The 20,611-nt window shown below is 44.8% G+C and overlaps 1 protein-coding gene across 1 annotated transcript in view; it reads right to left on the bottom strand.

Moving 5' to 3' along the window:
• Positions 1–20,611, bottom strand: part of PDS5B (PDS5 cohesin associated factor B) — a 148,244-nt gene that overhangs the window by 85,285 nt on the left and 42,348 nt on the right. Inside the window, exons 2-6 of the mRNA XM_068267054.1 lie at positions 9,874–10,006; positions 4,946–5,149; positions 2,240–2,326; positions 2,060–2,157; positions 830–956 (exon numbers count right to left, since the gene is read on the bottom strand). Of these exons, the coding sequence (XP_068123155.1) occupies positions 830–956; positions 2,060–2,157; positions 2,240–2,326; positions 4,946–5,149; positions 9,874–9,981 (624 nt within the window). The 5' untranslated portion in view covers positions 9,982–10,006. The remainder of the gene's footprint in view (positions 1–829; positions 957–2,059; positions 2,158–2,239; positions 2,327–4,945; positions 5,150–9,873; positions 10,007–20,611) is intronic.

The following is a 20,611-nucleotide window of genomic DNA, read 5'->3' as shown; positions in this document are numbered from 1 at the left end:
ACCCCCTTGGGGGTCTGATTCTTTCCCGGATTGTAGGGTTTAAAAGCCGTGGTAATTTTTAGCATGCTTTTAGACCCTAAAGCCTGGAAGAAGAAAAAATAAAAATAAAAATCACACCGCAGAGAGATTTGCTGCAGCCCCAGCACCCACTCACCTCCCTGGGATCCAGCGCTGCAGTTCTCCCTCCTTCCTCCAGGTGGCGCTGTCACCCTATAGTGAGATTGCTGGCTGTCATGACAACAGATGGCAATCTCACAGGGGGAAGAAGCGCCTCGGAGGAGAGGAAGAAGAATAGTGGCTGACGTCGGGATCCCCCGGGAGGTGAGTAAAAACGCCCGCTGCGTGCATTGCTCTGCTTAGACCTCCCGATGGCTACCACAAGTTCAGCTCGGGGTTTCCGCTCCTCACTTGTTTTTTTCCACCACGAGCTGGACTCGTTATAACCGCTAAGGAGGTGAATATTTGGAACACCGTTACTGAGATATAAAGGTTTTTAAACAAAAAAACAGTAAGATGTGGCCAGTGTGAGTGTTGGTGTCAAACTCTGGATTCCTCATTCGAAACCCCGGATTATGCCATACGCAACAGTTCCACTATTACGAGTGGGGACAGTCACAACTTTGCACGTCGCTTGTCACGTGACTCCGATGCCTCCTCCCTGCAGCTTGTAAAAGGGAAACACCAGAATTATGTGAAGCTCGCCGTGGACCGGAACACCGCGAATCTCTCCGTTCGTATTGGCGCTGAACTGGCGTGTGTGGGATGGTCCGGTTTCTGAATAAGGAAATCTGGATTTGAACCTTAACACAGGACAGCGTCAGACATATACCTTGTGTGCTGGAACCAGGTTTACAAGAACAGTATCCAGCAGCTCCTGGGAAACCGTATCCCCTTCTGAAACGATGGAGCTCATCAGATCCACCATGTGCATGTGAACCTTCTGATTATGGCCATTGCTAAACAGAAAAGAAACATGGAAATAGTACAACCTGGTCAGTAATCATAATGGAGACGAAATAATAAAACCCCTATGATTATATACCAGCCATTGACACAATAACCTCCTCTAAGCCACACCTAACTCTCTCCCGGTGGTCTCTGACACTCTCGCTTCCCATATTTTCACCATTTGTTTCTTCTTACATTTTCCCTGCTCCTTCACTTGCCATGAGTTATTTTAGATTAGTGCCGTTCACTTGCCTACAGCTTCTTGGACAATTGTGCACCATTAGCAACGCAGGTGGGCGTCCAAAATATACAGTACACACAGCACTAGCGTTGCTCTCCCATGCAGTGCAGATCCCATTCATAATGAATTGAACTTACCTGGGGCTTCTAACGGTCCCCCGCAGACGTCCTGTGGCCGCGCAGCCACATACCGATTCTCCAGTCCCCGCCGCCTGTTCGCTTTTGGAACTTCTGACTTTGAAGTCGGAAAGCTGCGCCTGTGCGGCCGCGTCCTCGTTTCCGCTGACGTCAAGGGGAGCGTACTGTGCAGGTGCAGACCATACTGGGCCTGCACTGTACACTTCTGATGAAGTGAGGGGGAACAAGGACACGGCCGCGCTAGCGCAGTGGTTTTCCGTCTTTAACGTCGGAAATTCCAGAAGTGATCCGTAGGCGGAGACCGAAGCATCGGTGAGTGGCTGCGTGGCCACAGGATGTCTGCGGGGGACCGCTAGAAGCAAGAAAGAAATAAGGTTTAGAAGCGAATACATACATTTTTCAGTAGAAAAATACATACAATTACATAACTCTGTACAGGAGTACAGGATTAAGAAAGAGGGACAGAGGGATTGGGTCCCCAAAACAGAGGGATTGGGTCCCCAAAGAGGGACTGTCTCTATAAAAAGAGGGACTGTCCCTCTATAAAAAAGGGACAATTGGGAACTATGAATGCCAGCAAACATCAATATCTTACCATCTACACATTTCCTATCAGCACGTCACTTTTTTAGCACAGTGTTCAGCACGTAATGGTTAATTGACTTTCTATCAGAGGACTCCAATGACAAAACTAAACCCCCATCATAACCAGTGTAGTGCTTTCTTGACTTACTTAATCACTGAAAACAACGTGCGGTACAGCTGTGTAAATATTTCATTGCTGTCTTCCAATTCAAAACATATATTGTAAGATTTCACCCAGGCGATGTTCTGTGCAACAAGAACAAACACTCAATTAATAGAGAAGTTAGACCAATTGAATATAGTTATAAAGAAAGAGCGATTTACTCACCTCAAGCAAATAGAAGTATCTATTAAACTGAGGACTCTTTGTATCCTCAAGTCCCTTTAGCTGCCTTGTTATGAACATAAAGATATCCTGTTAGGGAAAAATAAAAATGTACTTTAATTGTATGTAAATGCAGCCACAATGGTTTAGCTGTAAATGGAATAGTAACCTTTCCACAGGTAGCATTAACCCTTTCCAATCATGTGTCAGACTATTGTCTAACATTGGAATTTTCCAGTTCAGCACTAATGTTGGACATACTAGGACACAAAACATGTCTGCCACTAGGGGCACTGTTGCTGTATAAACCAACACAGCATCAGACTGTTTAGATCAAAGTGTTGGACTAAGGGGCTTATTCACACTACAACGGCTTTTCTAAGCACTTTGGCCCAGTGCACACCAAAAACCGCTAGCAGATCCGCAAAATGCTAGCAGATTTTGAAACGCTTTTTCTTATTTTTCTGCAGCGTTTCAGCTAGCGTTTTGCGGTTTTGGTATAGTAGATTTTATGTATTGTTACAGTAAAGCTGTTACTGAACAGCTACTGTAACAAAAAACGCCTGGCAAACCGCTCTGAAGTGCCGTTTTTCAGAGCGGTTTGCGTTTTTCCTATACTTAACATTGAGGCAGAAACGCATCCGCAATCCAAAATCTGCAGCAGCCCGGGAGTATGCGTTTCTGCAAAACGCCTCCCGCTCTGGTGTGCACCAGCCCATTGAAATACATAACCCTAGCAGATCCGCACCCGCAAGCGGATCGCAAACTGCAGCCAAACCGCTCTGGTGTGCACTAGGCCTTTGTCATTTTAAAAGCTCTTCCTACTGTTATCCTGTGTGTGTTCTCACTGGAGCGATGTGATTTTGTAAAAATCTCCCATAGCATTGCATTAGCAAGAGCTTTTCAATATCACTAGTGCTTAAAGCGGATCCGAGACGAAAAACTAACTAGAACAAGTAACTTGTCTATATATTGTATCTAAAGTTTAGATAGTTTACACAGCAAGTCTGGCTGCATAGAGCTTCAACAGTTTATGAGGATTTATTCCTGTCATACAATGAGAGCGGCCATGTACTGTTTGTCATCATTACACGGGTAATCTGCAACTGCATCTCCACCCCTCAGCCTGTGAAAAAGTCACTGCCCCCTCCAGTCTGCCTCTGAACTCTCTGGCTAGTAACCTCCTCCTCCTGCCCAGACTGAGCTCCCATAAGCCCTCGCTGCATGGGTCTGAGTGCCTTGGCGTTTTGGAGAAGCTGTGGGTGAGGCTTGTTTAGTTTATAGGGAATTAGAGTATTAAAACAAAGTATTTGGCATGAGGAATGCCCTATAAACTATATGAAAGGAACACAATTATGCAATGAATAAAAGTTCATCTCAGATCCACTTTAAAAAGCTATCGTAGTGTGAACAATCCCGAAGTCTGACACTGACCACTGCTGGCAGGCACACTTGGGTTTGCCACTAGGGGCGCCATTGCTGGATCTAGTCCGACTATACGGATCATAACCTATCATACTGGGCCACATAATATAATTAACATGCTTTTGTGTGCACAATAAGGGTGGAGCTACAAACCCCCCAACGCAGAGTACACTGTCTGTGTATTATCTACATTGCCTCTACGCTTCGTGTGTCACTGTGTCATGAAATATCCGGCGAGCCAAGTTTGTGGAGTCACCAAGTTAGAACACACGGGTAAATGCACCTAAATGAAGCATGCAGGACTTTTTACCAGGCACAGCTATGAAACACAATGGTGCTCTGGAGCTCACTTAAAAATGAGATAATTTTACAACAATGTTGAATTTGAGCAAAATGCTGAATGGTTTCATGCAGGAATGTAGAATTACTGCAACACTTTATTCATGAACATGGGTTAAAGGCCACACTATGTATACATGGGTATAATCGGATAATACAGCAAATGTTTTTGAGAACCTGTTTGTTGTGGATTTTTGTTGTGAATAAAGTTTTTCTTTTTTATTCACAACACTTTTAGGCATTTGTAGGCACTGAAGATGGAGGAACCAGCACTTTTAGGCCTCGAGCACACTACATGCGATTCCGATGTTTTATACGCCAGATTATGGATTCAGATTAAAAACCTTAGCAGCATGCAGTACTTTTTTTTTTTTTTTTTTTTTTTTAAATCTGAATCCAAAATCGGATCAGATAGAAAAAGAAAATGGAATGTCATGTAGTGTGCAATAGGCCTTATACCAGAAAAGGACTGGCATGGATAGATTAAAGAGAAACCATAACCAAGAATTGAACTTCATCCCCAATCAGTAGCGGATATCCCCTTTCCCATGAGAATTATTTTCCTTTTCACAATGGCTGATATTGTGGTGAAACCCCTCCCACAGTGTGATGTCAGGACCATGGTTCTGACATCACACTGTGGGAGCCTTGTTGCATTGTGGGAAATAACAGCCGTTTCCAACTGTCAAAAAAGCAAACAGCATCTCCTTCCACTGACATCACCTGCCAGCAGTAAAAATGTCACCTTGTGATAAATGTCAGAACATAAATCAGGGAGAGGAAACATTTTACAATGGACAAACACTGACTAAATCATTTATACATAATTATGGAGTTTGGCCAGATGATTATGTAGGTATGTGGCTAAAATTGCCATTTCAGATCTGACCATGGAAATCCAGCATGACTCGTTATTTTACCCACAAGTTTCTGATAGCGAATTACCTTTAATTTATCCGGGGAGGTGTAAGGAGCCTCGGGAGCATAAATCCTGAAGATATCTGCAAGGCAGCAAGCAACAAGCAAACGGACATCTTTATCCGGGTGCTTCAAGAAAAAGTCAGAGGCCAAGTGTAAAGCCAGGTTTAAATAATGTTCCTTCTCTTCTTCGGAGTCCTGATCCATATCCATAAAGGTCTTTACAACCATCTAGTCAGAGAAGGTCAACAAAAGGAAAAAATTAAAAAGACCATATACTGCAAACTAAGAGTTAAAGATTAACAATTTCCCAATCACAACAATGATAAAGTGCATTTCACTTTATAAAAAAACTGGGCTAGGTTCACACTAGAGGGGAAAGCTACAAACTATTTGCTGGTGACAGACTACAAAAGACACATTGACAGATCCTATGTGAAGCATTAGATCTGTTTGCATTATGGTGATAAAAACGCAAAATCCCATCCTGCACGACTTTTCTGGACACAGGCATACATTTTCTAGACAGCCAGCCATCAATGACATGCCTGTTGCAACACGCACTAACAAAATGTGAAAACAATCGGTCGGCCACAGTGTATCATACAACAGATCCACAGTACCCATTCATGTCACAAACCCCTGGGAGTGTGAACCCAGCCAGTCTATCCACTGTTAACTGAACAGCAGCCCTGCCCACCTTCTCGAGTTAGATAACTAAGGCCAGGGCATCCACAGGCAGCTCATCTCAAGCTGCCTAATGCAGCGCGGCCGCAGGGAGAGATTTGATATTTGGTCTGGTAGCAGAGTCGCCTCCGTTTTAACACCTCCAACCGGCATTGTAATACCGATTTACCCCTCTGGGTCCTAATCACGTTATGACGTGATCGGGATGGAAGGATGGAGGAAGGTAACCCTAAAGGTCCGTACACACGCGGGACTGGAGGCAACGACGGGTCCGTCGTCACCTCCCGCTGGGTGGGCGTTCCAACAACAGTCCGGCGTGTGTACGCACTGTCGGCGGACTGATACGGCTGTTTCAGAGCGATCCGCCGGGCGGATCGCTCAGAAGCAGCCGTATCAGTCCACCGACAGTGCGTACACACGCCGGACTGTCGTTGGAACGCCCACCCAGCAGGAGGTGACGACGGACCCGTCGTTGCCTCCAGTCCCGCGTGTGTACGGACCTTTAGAGTGCTGCTCACTGGGGGAAGAGGAGAGCCGATCCTGCATCCAGAGCTGGTGAATATCAAATCACTCCTTGCTCCCTGCGCCCGCTCTGCATATAGACTGGAGGAGACACACAGGGAGGCAGGGAAGAATGTGGCATTGCTGCGCATGTTAAAGAAAAACAAATATCATCCGCTAAAAGCTTATTGTTGTTTTAAATCACCCCTTCATTACAATGTACACAGCACAATGGTGACAGTCAAGTCCATTTACCAGTCAGGTGAAAATGCAACTGAAGTTGTACAGCAAGCTGATGAAGCTCACTACTGCTCATCCAAGAGTCAACTAACCTATTAAGAAGGCTTTGGTCAGTGTAACACAATAGTAGAATATTAGTGGAAGAATACAATATTCCAGAAAGTAGGTGAATGTAACGGTGGCCACACCCCTATGGATTTTCTTTTTGAGCCAATATCATTACTTTGATCAAATCTGCCAGACCTTTACTGCCCCAGGCATACAAGACCGATTCACTTTTGATTGATTTGGGGCAATTTATCAATGTGTTACTGGATATGTTGAAACATTTTGAAAGCGTATTTAGAAGAAGTAGGAATCAATCACTATCTGTTCAATTTATGATCATAGAGGGATCGATTGGCTTGGAATACCTGACTGTAATTAACCAGTCTATGCCTAGCTTGGTAGGGGAGCAAGGGTAAGGCTCTAAGGCCCCGTTTACACTTAATCAGTTGGTATGCGTTAGTACACGTTTTTTCCTTTGCAGTGCATTGGGAAGAAAATTTCAGTTAAAATGCATTAAGTGTGAACAGTGCCATAGGAAAACATGGGCATTACTTTGAAACTCAGTTTTCTTTCAGATATAACTGAAAGCAACTGATTAAAGGGAACCTAAACTGAGAGGCATATGGATGTTTCCTTTTAAACAATACCAGTTGCCTGGCTTCCTGCTGATCTCTTTAGCTGCAGAAGTGGCTGAATCACACACCTTAAACAAGCATGCAGTTAATCCAAGGTAAAAACAAGGAACACCAAGAACCCCAATAGTGTAATATGTACTGGTAAATGGTTATTAAATAGAGTAAATATTAATACTCACATACCAGGGTTACCATTAGGCAACCACTGTAAAGGCAGGTGGGGAGATTTTCCTGACCCCACTCAGGAATAAGAAGTTGCTCTCTGTAGATGAGAAAAAAGGGGGTTTAACCCTCCACCCAGGGTGGACTCAATATTATGCAGGAGAACAGAGGCGCCAAAAGGATAAAAGGAAGCTAAATGAGCTTAAAAACCAAATTCTTGGTAAATAGAGGAGGTAGTGGTGGACTTACCTCCTCCAAGTAGACACACAACGGCTGTAGTAAAGACAGTCAATATATTTTATTTATGAACTCCAAATATGCAACGCGTTTCGCAGGATTGATCCCACTTCATCAGGCAATAACAACGGAGCAATAGCATATGTGGTCAGTAGAAGAGACAGAGGTGCCTGGCTCTTCTACTGAGCACACATGCTATTGTTCCGTTGTTATTGCTTGATGAAGCGGGATCAATCCTGCGAAACGCATTTCATATTTGGAGTTCATAAATAAAATATATTGACTGTCTTTACTACAGTCGTTGTGTGTCTACTTGGAGGAGGCAAGTCCACCACTACCTCCTCTATTTACCAAGAATTTGGTTTTTAAGCTCATTTAGCTTCCTTTTATCCTTTTGGCGCCTCTGTTCTCCTGCATAATGCAGTTAATTCAGTCTGACTTTAGTCAGAGCACCTGATCTGCATGCTTGTTGAGAGGCTGTGGCTAAAAGTATTAGAGACACAGGATCAGCAGGAGAGTCAGGCAACTGGTATTATTTTAAAAGGAAAAATCCACATCCTTCTCAGTTTAGGTTCCCTTTAATGGCCCATACTCACGAGGGACTTTTGTCGCCTCAACACGCGGCGCGCGCATGTTGCGGCGACAGGTCGCCCGTGAGTATGGGCCGTCGCACGCGCGCGCGCCCCCGAACTGTCGCCCGTCGCTATGTCGCCATGCGATTGAAACTTTCAATCGCATGGCGACAGTCGCCGCTGCCCCCCCGCCGCAACTGTCGCTAGTCCGCGTGAGTACGCGGACTAGCGACAGCAACCTCCATGTAGGTACATGGAGCTTCCGGCGGGGAGAGGAGGAACGTCAGCGACAGCTTCCGCCTTGCCGCTGGTCCCTCTTCCGCGTGTGTACGCGGAGGGACCTGGCGAGAAGCTGTCGCCGGCCTGTCGCCCACACGCTCACGTGTGCTGGCGACAGGCAACATTTCTCGCCCGTGAGTATGGGCCATAAGTGTAAAAGGGACCTTAGGGAAGGAAGGATAGTTAGAAACAGAGGCAGGATAGCTTAGAATAAGGGCAAAATAAAAAAAAAAAGTCATAAAGCAACAAAGATTTGGATATCAAGATTATTATGCAAACACCAGAATCACTTGCTCAATTAAACACTGGAAAGTGGGCCAAGGACACAATTACAGATATGCGCATCCACTATGCAAAAACTCCAGAGGTGTGTAGGAGAATTTATCTGTACACAAATATTGCGAGATACAGCTCAAGTCTAAAGGTCTGTACACACACAGGCTGACTGATTTTGCCGGTTGGGGATCGGGACCTGATCCCTCGGGAAACATCCCTGAGCCGGACTATACATACGCATTCTGTTGCTATACAGGGAGGCGGAGGGACGACAGAGTGCACACACATGACGTCACGCGAGGGGTGGAGCGAGCAGCGCTGACAAAGCAATTGGCTGTCGCTTGGCTGAGTTGATGCACCTGGCGGATCGTTAACCAATCAGCAGCCGTACGACGGGGGCTGCTGTACACAAACTGGATAATGGGCTGAGGCGGTCTATATCGGGAGCCTTAGTCTTGCTTGTGTACGCAGCTTTAAGCCTGGTACATACCTAGCTTTTTCATGCCAGACCCTAGTTGAGCTTTTTTAGAAAAAAAAAAAAATAAACTAGTGTACACACATATGCAATTTTTTCAAATTCCGATCACATTTCTGATTGAATATCAATTGAAAAAGAATTGAAAGGACATACACATGGAACGATGGTATTTTAATCAATATTTTTCAGCATGTAATCTGCTTCCAATAGAGAAACAGATGGATTTTGAGCCCGGGATCAGTCACTGGCAGTCGGCAGGCTGTATATTTTTCCTCAGCTCTGGTCATTTTCTTTATTTGAAATACGGTAGTATCTGGAGTAAAAATGGCATGGTGTGTACAATTCTTAATAAGATAATTTAATTACATGTAACCTTCAGTGACCTGTAGCAGGGTGGGCAAAATGCTCACACCGATACAAAATCTATGTGCTGATAGGAGGAAACAGAAGGTTAGAGGTCCCTGCCATCCCCAGAAATAGCAGTGATATTACAGTAAGTTTACAGGCCCTGCATTCTCACTAAATACTTCACCCATTCTTGTGCTAGACCACAGTATGTACACACACACGCTTTGTAAGGAAAAAAAAAAACCTGGCATGCAAGCTGGGACCTCAGAAGAGTTCCAGCTTTGGCTTCTAACCTTTGTGTACTTCAGACAGCAGTTGCTCAAAACGGATTATCTCTGTGCCCAAATCTTTTGCAAGCAGACTAGCAAGGTTCAAGTGCAAAAATAATGCGGGTGAACCAAGTTGCCCAAGATAAACGTGCCAATACAATTTTTGCAATAATTCTACGCACAAGTTATTATTGAAAAAAAAAAAAAAAAACAAACAACTCACCTTTAGCCTTCTGACCATTTCTTCTTTGGAAATTTTGTCGGAGATTTCCTTGACTCCTGGTGGATATGTGATCTTCCCATCGTTGCCCTTCGACTTCGAATGAGCCATGATGGCACAGTGTTCCTTCTACCCCCTATAACAGCAAATCAAAGGACAGTCAGCAGATATTAGGCAACATATTTCAAACACAACCTAAAACGTTTGACATGGAGCTTTTTCTCACCCAATCCTACATCCTCATACCAGTAAGGCTGGATCCAAACTATATAAATGAAAAACTGATCTTGTAGGAATCTGATCTGTTAATCAGTTTTTACATCATGCATCAGTCTTAATCCAGTTTTGCAATCCTTTCCATTCACTACCTTCCTCGCTGAGTTGCCCTGCTGCTGCTTCCACTGTCCATTCGCACCCCTGCACACTGCAAATGCCAGTATACAGATCCTGAGGCCCCAGCAGAAGCATCACAGGCTTGCATTGATTTGCAACAGACCAATGGGAATCGTTCCTCCCCAGGGAGAGTTTTCAATGGACCACTACGTATTGAACCAATAAGAATCCTCCCTGAGGACTGCACTTAATGGGAGCCCAAGATGCTTCTGCTGGAGCCTCAGGATCTGTATACCAGCATGCAGGGACCTGAATGGACAGAAGCAGGTGAGTATCTTGCAAAATGCTCATAATGAACAGCCAAGTGAGAACAGACACCGTCCGATCTCATAAACTAGCACTGATCCAGTCAGTCTCTGTTGCGTCTGGTCAAGGCAGAAAAATCGTGCAGGACCCATCCTTGCATTCTGCTACCGAACAGATCCATTACCCATTACGAATGTTCAATAGGATCCATCCACATCCGTCCTGATCTATGGTGCTCCACTAAGCAGAACGATTTTTATGCCAGTGTGAAAGGAGCTTTAAAAAAAAACTTTACTGTTTATTATGCTCTTCAAAATGTAAGTCTGTAAATCTATTCGGAGCAGACCTGAGATCTGTAAAGTGTGAAAGCAACACAGGAAAAGGATTTGCAGCAAGTACTGTTACAGTTCCAACAAAACAAGGTAGAAAGAGTCCGCCAGTCCGGGCACCAAGAAGCTGCAGAATCCACGTTTATTTCATCCCCACAAACCGACAGAAAAGGGTGCACAGGGCTGGTCTAACAGCCGTTTCACAAGCACAAAAACACTTGCTTCCTCAGAGATCTCTTTGTGCTTGTGAAACGGCTGTTAGACCAGCCCTGTGCACCCTTTTCTGTCGGTTTGTTAAAACCTGTATGAAAGATCAATGCACGGAGGGCGCCATCCGCGCCCTCTGTGCCATTCCGCTGGGTCCCCGCATCTCATAGTGCCCCTCCGGCCGGTCCCGACCCCAGCTCCGGCGGCCATCTTAGTGGAGGAATGAGAGCCTGACCCGGGCTGTGGGGTTGGGACCGGCCGGGGGGGCCCAATGAGATGCGGGGACCCGGCAGAACGGCACGGACGGCGCCCTCCGTGCATTGATATTTCATACAGGTATTTAACTTTTTTGGACTATTTCGCCTCGTAAGTCCTTTAAAGAGAACCCGAGGTGGTGCTCGTACAAAAAAATCTATACACAGAGGCTGGGTCTGGCTATAGTGCCCAGCCTCTGTTGCTAGTTGAATCCCCGCTAAGTACCCCCTGCGCTCCGCTCTCCCCCATAAATTACAGCTGCGCTGGCGACACACAGTGTGTCGCAGCGGGCTGTACTTACCTCACTAGTGTCACTCACGGCACTCCCACGCCTCCTGCAGAGCGCCGTTCCCCGCTCATGTCCCTTCCCTCGCCGCTGATTGGAGGGAAGGGACGCGGGCGGGGACCGGCGCTCTGCAGGAGGCGGGGGAGCGGCGTGAGTGACATTAGTAAGGTAAACAATGCCCGAGAGTTCGGCCGTAATTTATGGGGGAGAGTGGAGCGCAGGGGGCACTTCGGGGGGATTCACCTAGCAACAGAGGCTGGGCACTATAGCCAGACCCAGCCTCTGTGTATAGATTTCTTTCTACGATCCCCACCTCGGGTTCTCTTTAAAGAGACACTAAAGCGAAAAAAATGTGATATAATGAATTGGTTGTGTAGTACGGATAATTACTAGAACATTCGTAGCAAAGAAAAAATTGTCATATTTTTATTTTTAGTTATATTAGTTTTTTTATAACATTGCATCATTCTCTAATATTTGCAGTTTACACACTACTCAGCATTCTAATTTATTTTACAGAGCAGGCTAGTGAACTTTGTCCTCTGCAGGAAAAAAAAACAAAAACAAACAGTGACTGACACTCGCGATAAGCTTCAGAAGACAAAGCTCTCTGCGACTGATAGTCGTGGAGTTCAATGGCTCTTTTGCATAAACAACAACTGGAGTTTCTTAACTCTTTCTGTACTGGAAACAATATTAGACTTATCTCTTTGCTCCTAACGTTTTATTTCTTAGCTGTACTACACATACAAATCATTATACTGTATCAATTCTTTTTTTCACTTCAGTGTCTCTTTAACGCATGGATAGTAGAGAATAGGGCTGTGGAGTCAGCACAAAAATCATCAGACTCCAACTCAGTTTACGAAACCCCCGACTCCAATGCCAGGTACCCATCATTTCTCTGAATCCACAGCCCTGGTATGGATGGTCAATTATTTGGCCTTGCACGCAAATTGTATGCAGTTTGAAATTTGAGCATTTCCTGCGGAATCTGATTTGCCCAACTCAAAAAGATTTTCCATGCAACCAAAAAACAGGTAATGGTAATGCAAGGTGAAAAGAGCTAGCAAAGCAATTAGCATCCATATCTGAGGTTACAATACAGCTGGTTGCATCCCCGGTCTCTAATTACAGTTCTCGTATAAGGTGGTTGAGGAGAATCCTTTATCAAGTGGAAGTTCACAATATGATTTAAAAAAAAAAAAAAAAAAAGTATTGACTGGACTAGGCCGTTAAAGGTCAGGGGAGGAGATTCTGTTTTAGGGTGAGAGCAAACAAAGAGGATAGTTACAGTTTTATACGTTTCGCAAGTGGTAACCCATGATTAAAGCTGCCCGATATGAGTTATATGAATCGTTGGAAACGTAAATATTGAGAACGCGCTTAGTGGCTTCAGCTGTCAAGCACTATGACTCAGACAGGTGAAAAGCGCCATACAAACGTTAGAATTATTATTACTACTACTAAAACATATTTTTAAAGAAGAATATAGCCAACTTTAAGGTTTTTGTTTTTTTTCCCCAATTTTCCAATTCAACTGATTTCTTCCTCATAACAAATCTTACCTGGCTGTGCACACAGGGCTGTGGAGTCGGTACAAAAATCTTCCGACTCCAACTCCTCAGTTTCTGAAACCACGACTCCAACTCCGAGTGCCCAAAATTGCCCCGACTCCGACTCCTCCTCCAACTCCACAGCCCTGTGTGCACCCCTCATAAGCCCGCTTACATTCACCTCCAAGGGTCTAAAACTAAAAAGGTACACTGGGGGTGGGCTTTAGAAGAAGCTATGGGCCTTCTAGAAAACACAGGCGTCCTTGCAGGCTACTCTGCTACCTTCAGACACTTAAATTGCCCTGAGGAAGCAGGGATTGCACACAAAAGCGGCTAAAGTGTACCTAATAGTTGTTGCCACCTTGTTGGTTATAGTAAGCCATTAAAGGAAGCTTACTCTTCTTACCTTTTCTATACTCGCATAATTTTCAGGGGGCCTCCTCCAGCATGTTAAAACTATAGGTAAATCTTGGAGTGGGAGTTCTGAGGTGTTTTGGCTCCGGACACACACACACACACACGTGGAACCAATAAAACTGGTACCACTGAACTAAGATCTGACTTGTGGCACCTTGCCACACCACAGAATCACACCTGGGTCTTTGCACTGATACACAGGCTGGTGTTTACTGTAGCCAGGGGCATGGATGAAACTCTAGGTGAGTAGCGACATTCAAGTACCCAGAATGGCTCAAAGGACTGGCAGGTTTTGAGTTTTAATTTACCTTTTTAAAATAAAATTGTGTTACAGGACTGAATCAGCGCTAACCTTACATACTCTACTTTCTTTGGGAGAGTATTTATAAGTGCTTTGAATACAGCACAAAGCCGCATTTAAAGTGAACCGAGCATCATTTTTAACACCCAGGGCAGCTCTATAGCAAATTAAAAATGCATTCTAAAAATGTGGTTTATTATTAAAAAAAAACTTTCAATTTACCTCATTTTTTTACATCTAAGGGTTAAAATAGCCACTTTGTCCGTCCGCAAAGGACCCGCGGTCGCTGAGCAGGAGATTGTGGAACACATAAGAAATCACCTCATTAGACTTAACTGACCACAAACAAACCCCCATTGTACTTCAAACAGAAAACGTCAGTTACAGTTGAAGAATTTCACACCTAGCCTGGACAATGCTAGTTGTAAAACAGCAGGGGTTGAGCTTCTGAACAATGGCAGCCCTTGCAGCTATTTGAAGCCAGGAGCAGCTTAGTTCACTTTAAAGGACAACTGTAGTGAGAAGAACATGGAGGCGGCCATATTTATTTCCTTCTATCCACTTCAGGATGAGAGCACTTTTTACATATCAGCGCTGCTCCCATTCATTTGCCAATACCTTTATTACTACTTATCCCACCTAAATGATGTATGTTTTTTTCCCAGGACAAATTAGGCTTTTAGTGAGTAATATTTTTGTTTAGTAAGTATCTTATTTTCTATGCAATTTAAAGGGAAAATAAGAGAAAAGATTGAAAAACAAAAAACAAAAACTATTTCTCCATTTACATTTATTACAGCTTTACAATAAACAGTGTTAACTATAAGTTAAACCCATAGACATCTAGTAGAAGGCACTCCAGAACTTATTAAAGGTGATGTCCCTTGTCAAATGGGAAAGTCAGCACTCCAATCCCGCATTCATTAGTAGTAGATGAAGACCGGCACCATCTGTATTCTTCAAGCTCTTTCATTAAATAAAAAAGACACAACAGTTGCAGTGGCTACTGCACTCCACTGCAACTGTTATGTGTCTTATTTAATGGGAGCTTGAAAAATACAGACGGTGCCGGTCTTCATCTACTACTATAAGTTAAACCCATACATTTTATTTGTGTATCCATCCTGGTTATTACATTTAGATTATGTCCCTCGTACAATGTATGGTGACAATATTGTATTTAGAAATAAAGGTGCCTTTTCTGTTTTGTGTTTTTTGCTTTCTCATTCTACACCCTCGATGATTACAAAACCTTATTTGCAAAAATAACAATAGTATACCCTCATGGCATACATATTTAACCACTTCCCGACCGCCGTATATACAATTGGCGGCCGGGAAGTGCACCCCGCAAGGACCGCCGTATAGACAAATGGCGGCGGTCTTTGTAGGGGCATGGGCGGAGCGCTCGCGTCATCCGTGACGCGATCCTCCGCCTCCGCCTGGCGCCGCTCACCTGCCGCAACATCCCGCCGGCCATACGGAAGCGCCGGCGGGATGTTAACCCGACGATCGCCGCATACAAAGTGTATAATGTTTACAAAGTGTATTATACAGGCTGCCTCCTGCCCTGGTGGTCCCAGTGTCCGAGGGACCACCAGGGCAGGCTGCAGCCACCCTAGTCTGCACCAAGCACACTGATTTCCCCCCCCCCCCTAGATCGCCCACAGCACCCATCAGACCCCCCCTGCCCACCCCCAGACCCCTGTGTGCACCCAATCACCCCCCTAATCACCCATCAATCACTCCCTGTTACTATCTGTCAACGCTATTTTTTTTTATCCCCCCCCCCTGCCCCCTGCTCCCTCCTGATCACCCCCCCACCCCTCAGATTCTCCCCAGACCCCCCCCCCCCATGTACTGTATGCATCTATCCCCCCTGATCACCTGTCAATCACCCATCAATCACCCCCTGTCACTGCCACCCATCAGCCCCTAACCTGCCCCTTGCGGGCAATCTGATCACCCCCCCACACCAATAGATCGCCCGCAGATCCGACATCAGATCACCTCCCAAATCCATTGTTTACATCTATTCTCTCCTCTAAACACCCACTAATTACCCATCAATCACCCCCTATCACCACCTGTCACTGTTACCCATCAGATCAGACCCTAATCTGCCCCTTGCGGGCACCCAATCACCCGCCCACACGCTCAGATTGCCCTCTGACCCCCCCTTATCAATTCACCAGTGCATTAATTACATCTGTTCTTCCCTGTAATAACCCACTGATCACCTGTCAATCACCTGCCAATCACCCATCAATCACCCCCTGTCACTGCCACCCATCAATCAGCCCCTAACCTGCCCCTTGCGGGCAATCTGATCACCCACCCACACCATTAGATCGCCCGCAAACCCGCCGTCAGATTACCTCCCAAATGTATTGTTTACATCTGTTATCTTCTCTAAACACCCACTAATTACCCATCAATCACCCAATCACCCCCTATCACCACCTGTCACTGTTAACTATCAGATCAGACCCTAATCTGCCCCTTGCGGGCACCCAATCACCCGCCCACACGCTCAGATTGCCCTCAGACCCCCCCCCCCCCCCTCTATCAATTCGCCAGTGCATTAATTACATCTGTCCTTCCCTGTAATAACCCACTGATCACCTGTCAATCACCTGCCTATCACCTATCACCCATCAATCACCCCCTGTCACTGCCACCCAACAATCAGCCCCTGTCACTGCCACCCATCAATCAGCCCCTAACCTGCCCCTTGCGGGCAAACTGATCACCCACCCACACCAATAGATCGCCCGCAGATCCGACATCAGATCACCACCCAAGCGCAGTGTTTCCATCTATTCTCTCCTCTAAACACCCACTAATTACCCATCAATCACCACCTGTCACTGTTACCCATCAGATCAGACCCTAATCTGCCCCTTGCGGGCACCCAATCACCCGCCTACACGCTCAGATTGCCCTCAGACCCCCCCTTATCAATTCGCCAGTGCAATATTTACATCTGTTCACCCCTGAAATAACCCACTGATTACCTGTCAATCACCTATCAATCACCCATCAATCACCCCCTGTCACTGCCACCCATCAATCACCCCCTGTCACTGCCACCCATCAATCACCCCCTGTCACTGCTACCCATCATTCAGCCCCTAACCTGCCCCTTGCGGGCAATCTGATCACCCACCCACGCCAATAGATCACCCGCAGATCCGACGTCCGATCACCTCCCAAGTGCATTGTTTACATCTGTTCTCTACCCTAAACACCCACTAATTACCCATCAATCACCCCCTGTCACTGCTACCTATCAGATTAGACCCCTATCTGCCCATAGGGCACTCAATCACCCGCCCACACCCTCAGAATGCCCTCAGACCCCAGCCCTGATCACCTCGCCAGTGCATTGCTTGCATCTATTCCCGGCTCTAATCACACCTTGAGACACCCATCAATCACCTCCTGTCACCCCCTAGCACACCTACCCATCAGATCAGGCCCTAATTTGCCCCGTGTGGGCTCCTGATCACTCGGCCAAACCCTCAGATCCCCCTCAGACCCCCTTCCGATCACCTCCCCAGTGCATTGATTGCATCTATTTTCCCCTCTAACCACCCCCTGAGACACCCATTAATCACCTCCTGTCACCCCCCTAGCACTCCTATCCATCAGATCAGGCCCAATACAACCTGTCATCTAAAAGGCCACCCTGCTTATGACCGGTTCCACAAAATTCGCCCCCTCATAGACCACCTGTCATCAAAATTTGCAGATGCTTATACCACTGAACAGTCATTTTGAGACATTTGGTTTCCAGACTACTCACGGTTTTGGGCCCGTAAAATGCCAGGGCGGTATAGGAACCCCACAAGTGACCCCATTTTAGAAAAAAAAGACACCCCAAGGTATTCTGTTAGGTGTATGACGAGTTCATAGAAGATTTTATTTTTTTGTCAAAAGTTAGCGGAAATTGATTTTTATTGGTTTTTTTTCACAAAGTGTAATTTTTCACTAACTTGTGACAAAAAATAAAATCATCTATGAACTCACCATACACCTAACGGAATACCTTGGGGTGTCTTCTTTCTAAAATGGGGTCACTTGTGGGGTTCCTATACTGCCCTGGCATTTTAGGGGCCCTAAACCGCGAGGAGTAGTCTAGAAAACAAATGCCTCAAAATGACCTGTGAATAGGACGTTGGGCCCCTTAGCACACCTAGGCTGCAAAAAAGTGTCACACATGTGGTACCGCCGTACTCAGGAAAAGTAGTATAATGTGTTTTGGGGTGTATTTTTACACATACCCATGCTGGGTGGGAGAAATTTCTATGTAAATGGACAATTGTGTGTAAAAAAAAAAAAATCAAACAATTGTCATTTACAGAGATATTTCTCCCACTTAGCATGGATATGTGTGAAAATACACCCCAAAACGCCTTATACTACTTCTCCTGAGTACGGCGGTACCACATGTGAGGCACTTTTTTACACCCTAAGTACGCTAAGGGGCCCAAAGTCCAATGAGTACCTTTAGGATTTCACAGGTCATTTTGCGACATTTGGTTTCAAGACTACTCCTCACGGTTTAGGGCCCCTAAAATGCCAGGGCAGTATAGGAACCCCACAAGTGACCCCATTCTAGAAAGAAGACACCCAAAGGTATTCCGTACGGAGTATGGTGAGTTCATAGAAGATTTTATTTTTTGTCACAAGTTAGCGGAAAATGACACTTTGTGAAAAAAAAACAATTAAAATCAATTTCCGCTAACTTGTGACAAAAAAATAAAAACTTCTATGAACTCACCATACTCCTAACGGAATACCTTGGAGTGTCTTCTTTCTAAAATGGGGTCATTAGTGGGGTTCCTATACTGCCCTGGCATTTTAGGGGCCCTAAACCGTGAGGAGTAGTCTTGAAACAAAAATGACCTGTGAAATCCTAAAGGTACTCATTGGACTTAGTGCCCCTTAGTGCAGTTAGGGTGCAAAAAAGTGCCACACATGTGGTATCGCCGTACTCGGGAGAAGTAGTATAATGTGTTTTGGGGTGTATTTTTACACATACCCATGCTGGGTGGGAGAAATACCTCTGTAAATGACAATCTTTTGATTTTTTTTTTACACACAATTGTCCATTTACAGAGGTATTTCTCCCACCCAGCATGGGTATGTGTAAAAATACACCCCAAAACACATTGTACTACTTCTCCCAAATACGGCGATACCACGTGTGGCACTTTTTTGCACCCTAACTGCACTAAGGGGCCCAAAGTCCAATGAGTACCTTTAGGATTTCACAGGTCATTTTGAGAAATTTCGTTTCAAGACTACTCCTCACGGTTTAGGGCCCCTAAAATGCCAGGGCAGTATAGGAACCCCACAAATGACCCCATTTTAGAAAGAAGACACCCCAAGGTATTCCGTTAGTAGTATAGCAAGTTCATAGAAGATTTTATTTTTTGTCACAAGTTAGCGGAAATTGATTTTAATTGTGTTTTTTCACAAAGGGTCATTTTCCGCTAACTTGTGACAAAAAATAAAATCTTCTATGAACTCACCATACTCCTAACGGAATACCTTGGGGTGTCTTCTTTCTAAAATGGGGTCACTTGTGGGGTTCCTATACTGCCCTGGCATTTTAGGGGCCCTAAACCGTGAGGAGTAGTCTTGAAACGAAATTTCTCAAAATGACCTGTGAAATCCTAAAGGTACTCATTGGACTTTGGGCCCTTTAGTGCAGTTAGGGTGCAAAAAAGTGCCACACATGTGGTATCGCCATACTCAGGAGAAGTAGTATAATGTGTTTTGGGGTGTATTTTTACACATACCCATGCTGAGTGGGAGAAAGATCTCTGTAAATGGACAACTGTGTGTAAAAAAAATTAAAAAAATTGCCATTTACAGAGATATTTCTCCCACCCAGCATGGGTATGTGTAAAAATACACCCCAAAACACATTATACTACTTCTCCTGAGTATGGCAATACCACGTTTGGCACTTTTTTGCAGCCTAACAGCGCTAAGGGGTCCAAAGTCCAATGAGCACCTTTAGGCTTTACAGGGGTGCTTACAATTTAGCACCCCCCAAAATGTCAGGACAGTAAACACACCCCACAAATGACCCATTTTGGAAAGTAGACCCTTCAAGGTATTCAGAGAGGGGCATGGTGAGTCCGTGGCAGATTTCATTTTTTTTTGTCGCAAGTTAGAAGAAATGGAAATTTTTTTTTTTTTTTCACAAAGTGTCATTTTCCGCTTACTTGTGACAAAAAATAATATCTTCTATGAACTCATTATGCCTCTCAGTGAATACTTTGGGATGTCCTTTCCAAAATGGGGTCATTTGGGGGGTATTTATACTATTCTGGAATTCTAGCCCCTCATGAAACATGACAGGGGGTCAGAAAAGTCATAGATGCTTGAAAATGGGAAAATTCACTTTTTGCACCATAGTTTGTAAACGCTATAACTTTTACCCAAACCAATAAATATACACTATATGGGTTTTTTTTTTTATCCAAAACATGTTTGTCCACATTTTTCGCGCTGCATGTATACAGAAATTTTACTTTATTTGAAAAATGTCAGCACAGAAAGTTAAAAAAATCATTTTTTTGCCAAAATTCATGTCTTTTTTGATGAATATAATAAAAAGTAAAAATCGCAGGAGCAATCAAATAGCACCAAAAGAAAGCTTTATTAGTGACAAGAAAAGGAGCCAAAATTCATTTAGGTGGTAGGTTGTATGAGCGAGCAATAAACCGTGAAA

This window comes from Hyperolius riggenbachi, chromosome 2 (genome assembly GCF_040937935.1).
Source record: "Hyperolius riggenbachi isolate aHypRig1 chromosome 2, aHypRig1.pri, whole genome shotgun sequence".
In the NCBI taxonomy this organism is placed as follows: Eukaryota; Metazoa; Chordata; class Amphibia; order Anura; family Hyperoliidae; genus Hyperolius; species Hyperolius riggenbachi.
Note: the sequence above shows the minus strand (reverse complement) of the source record. Positions and strands in the feature narration are given on the sequence as shown.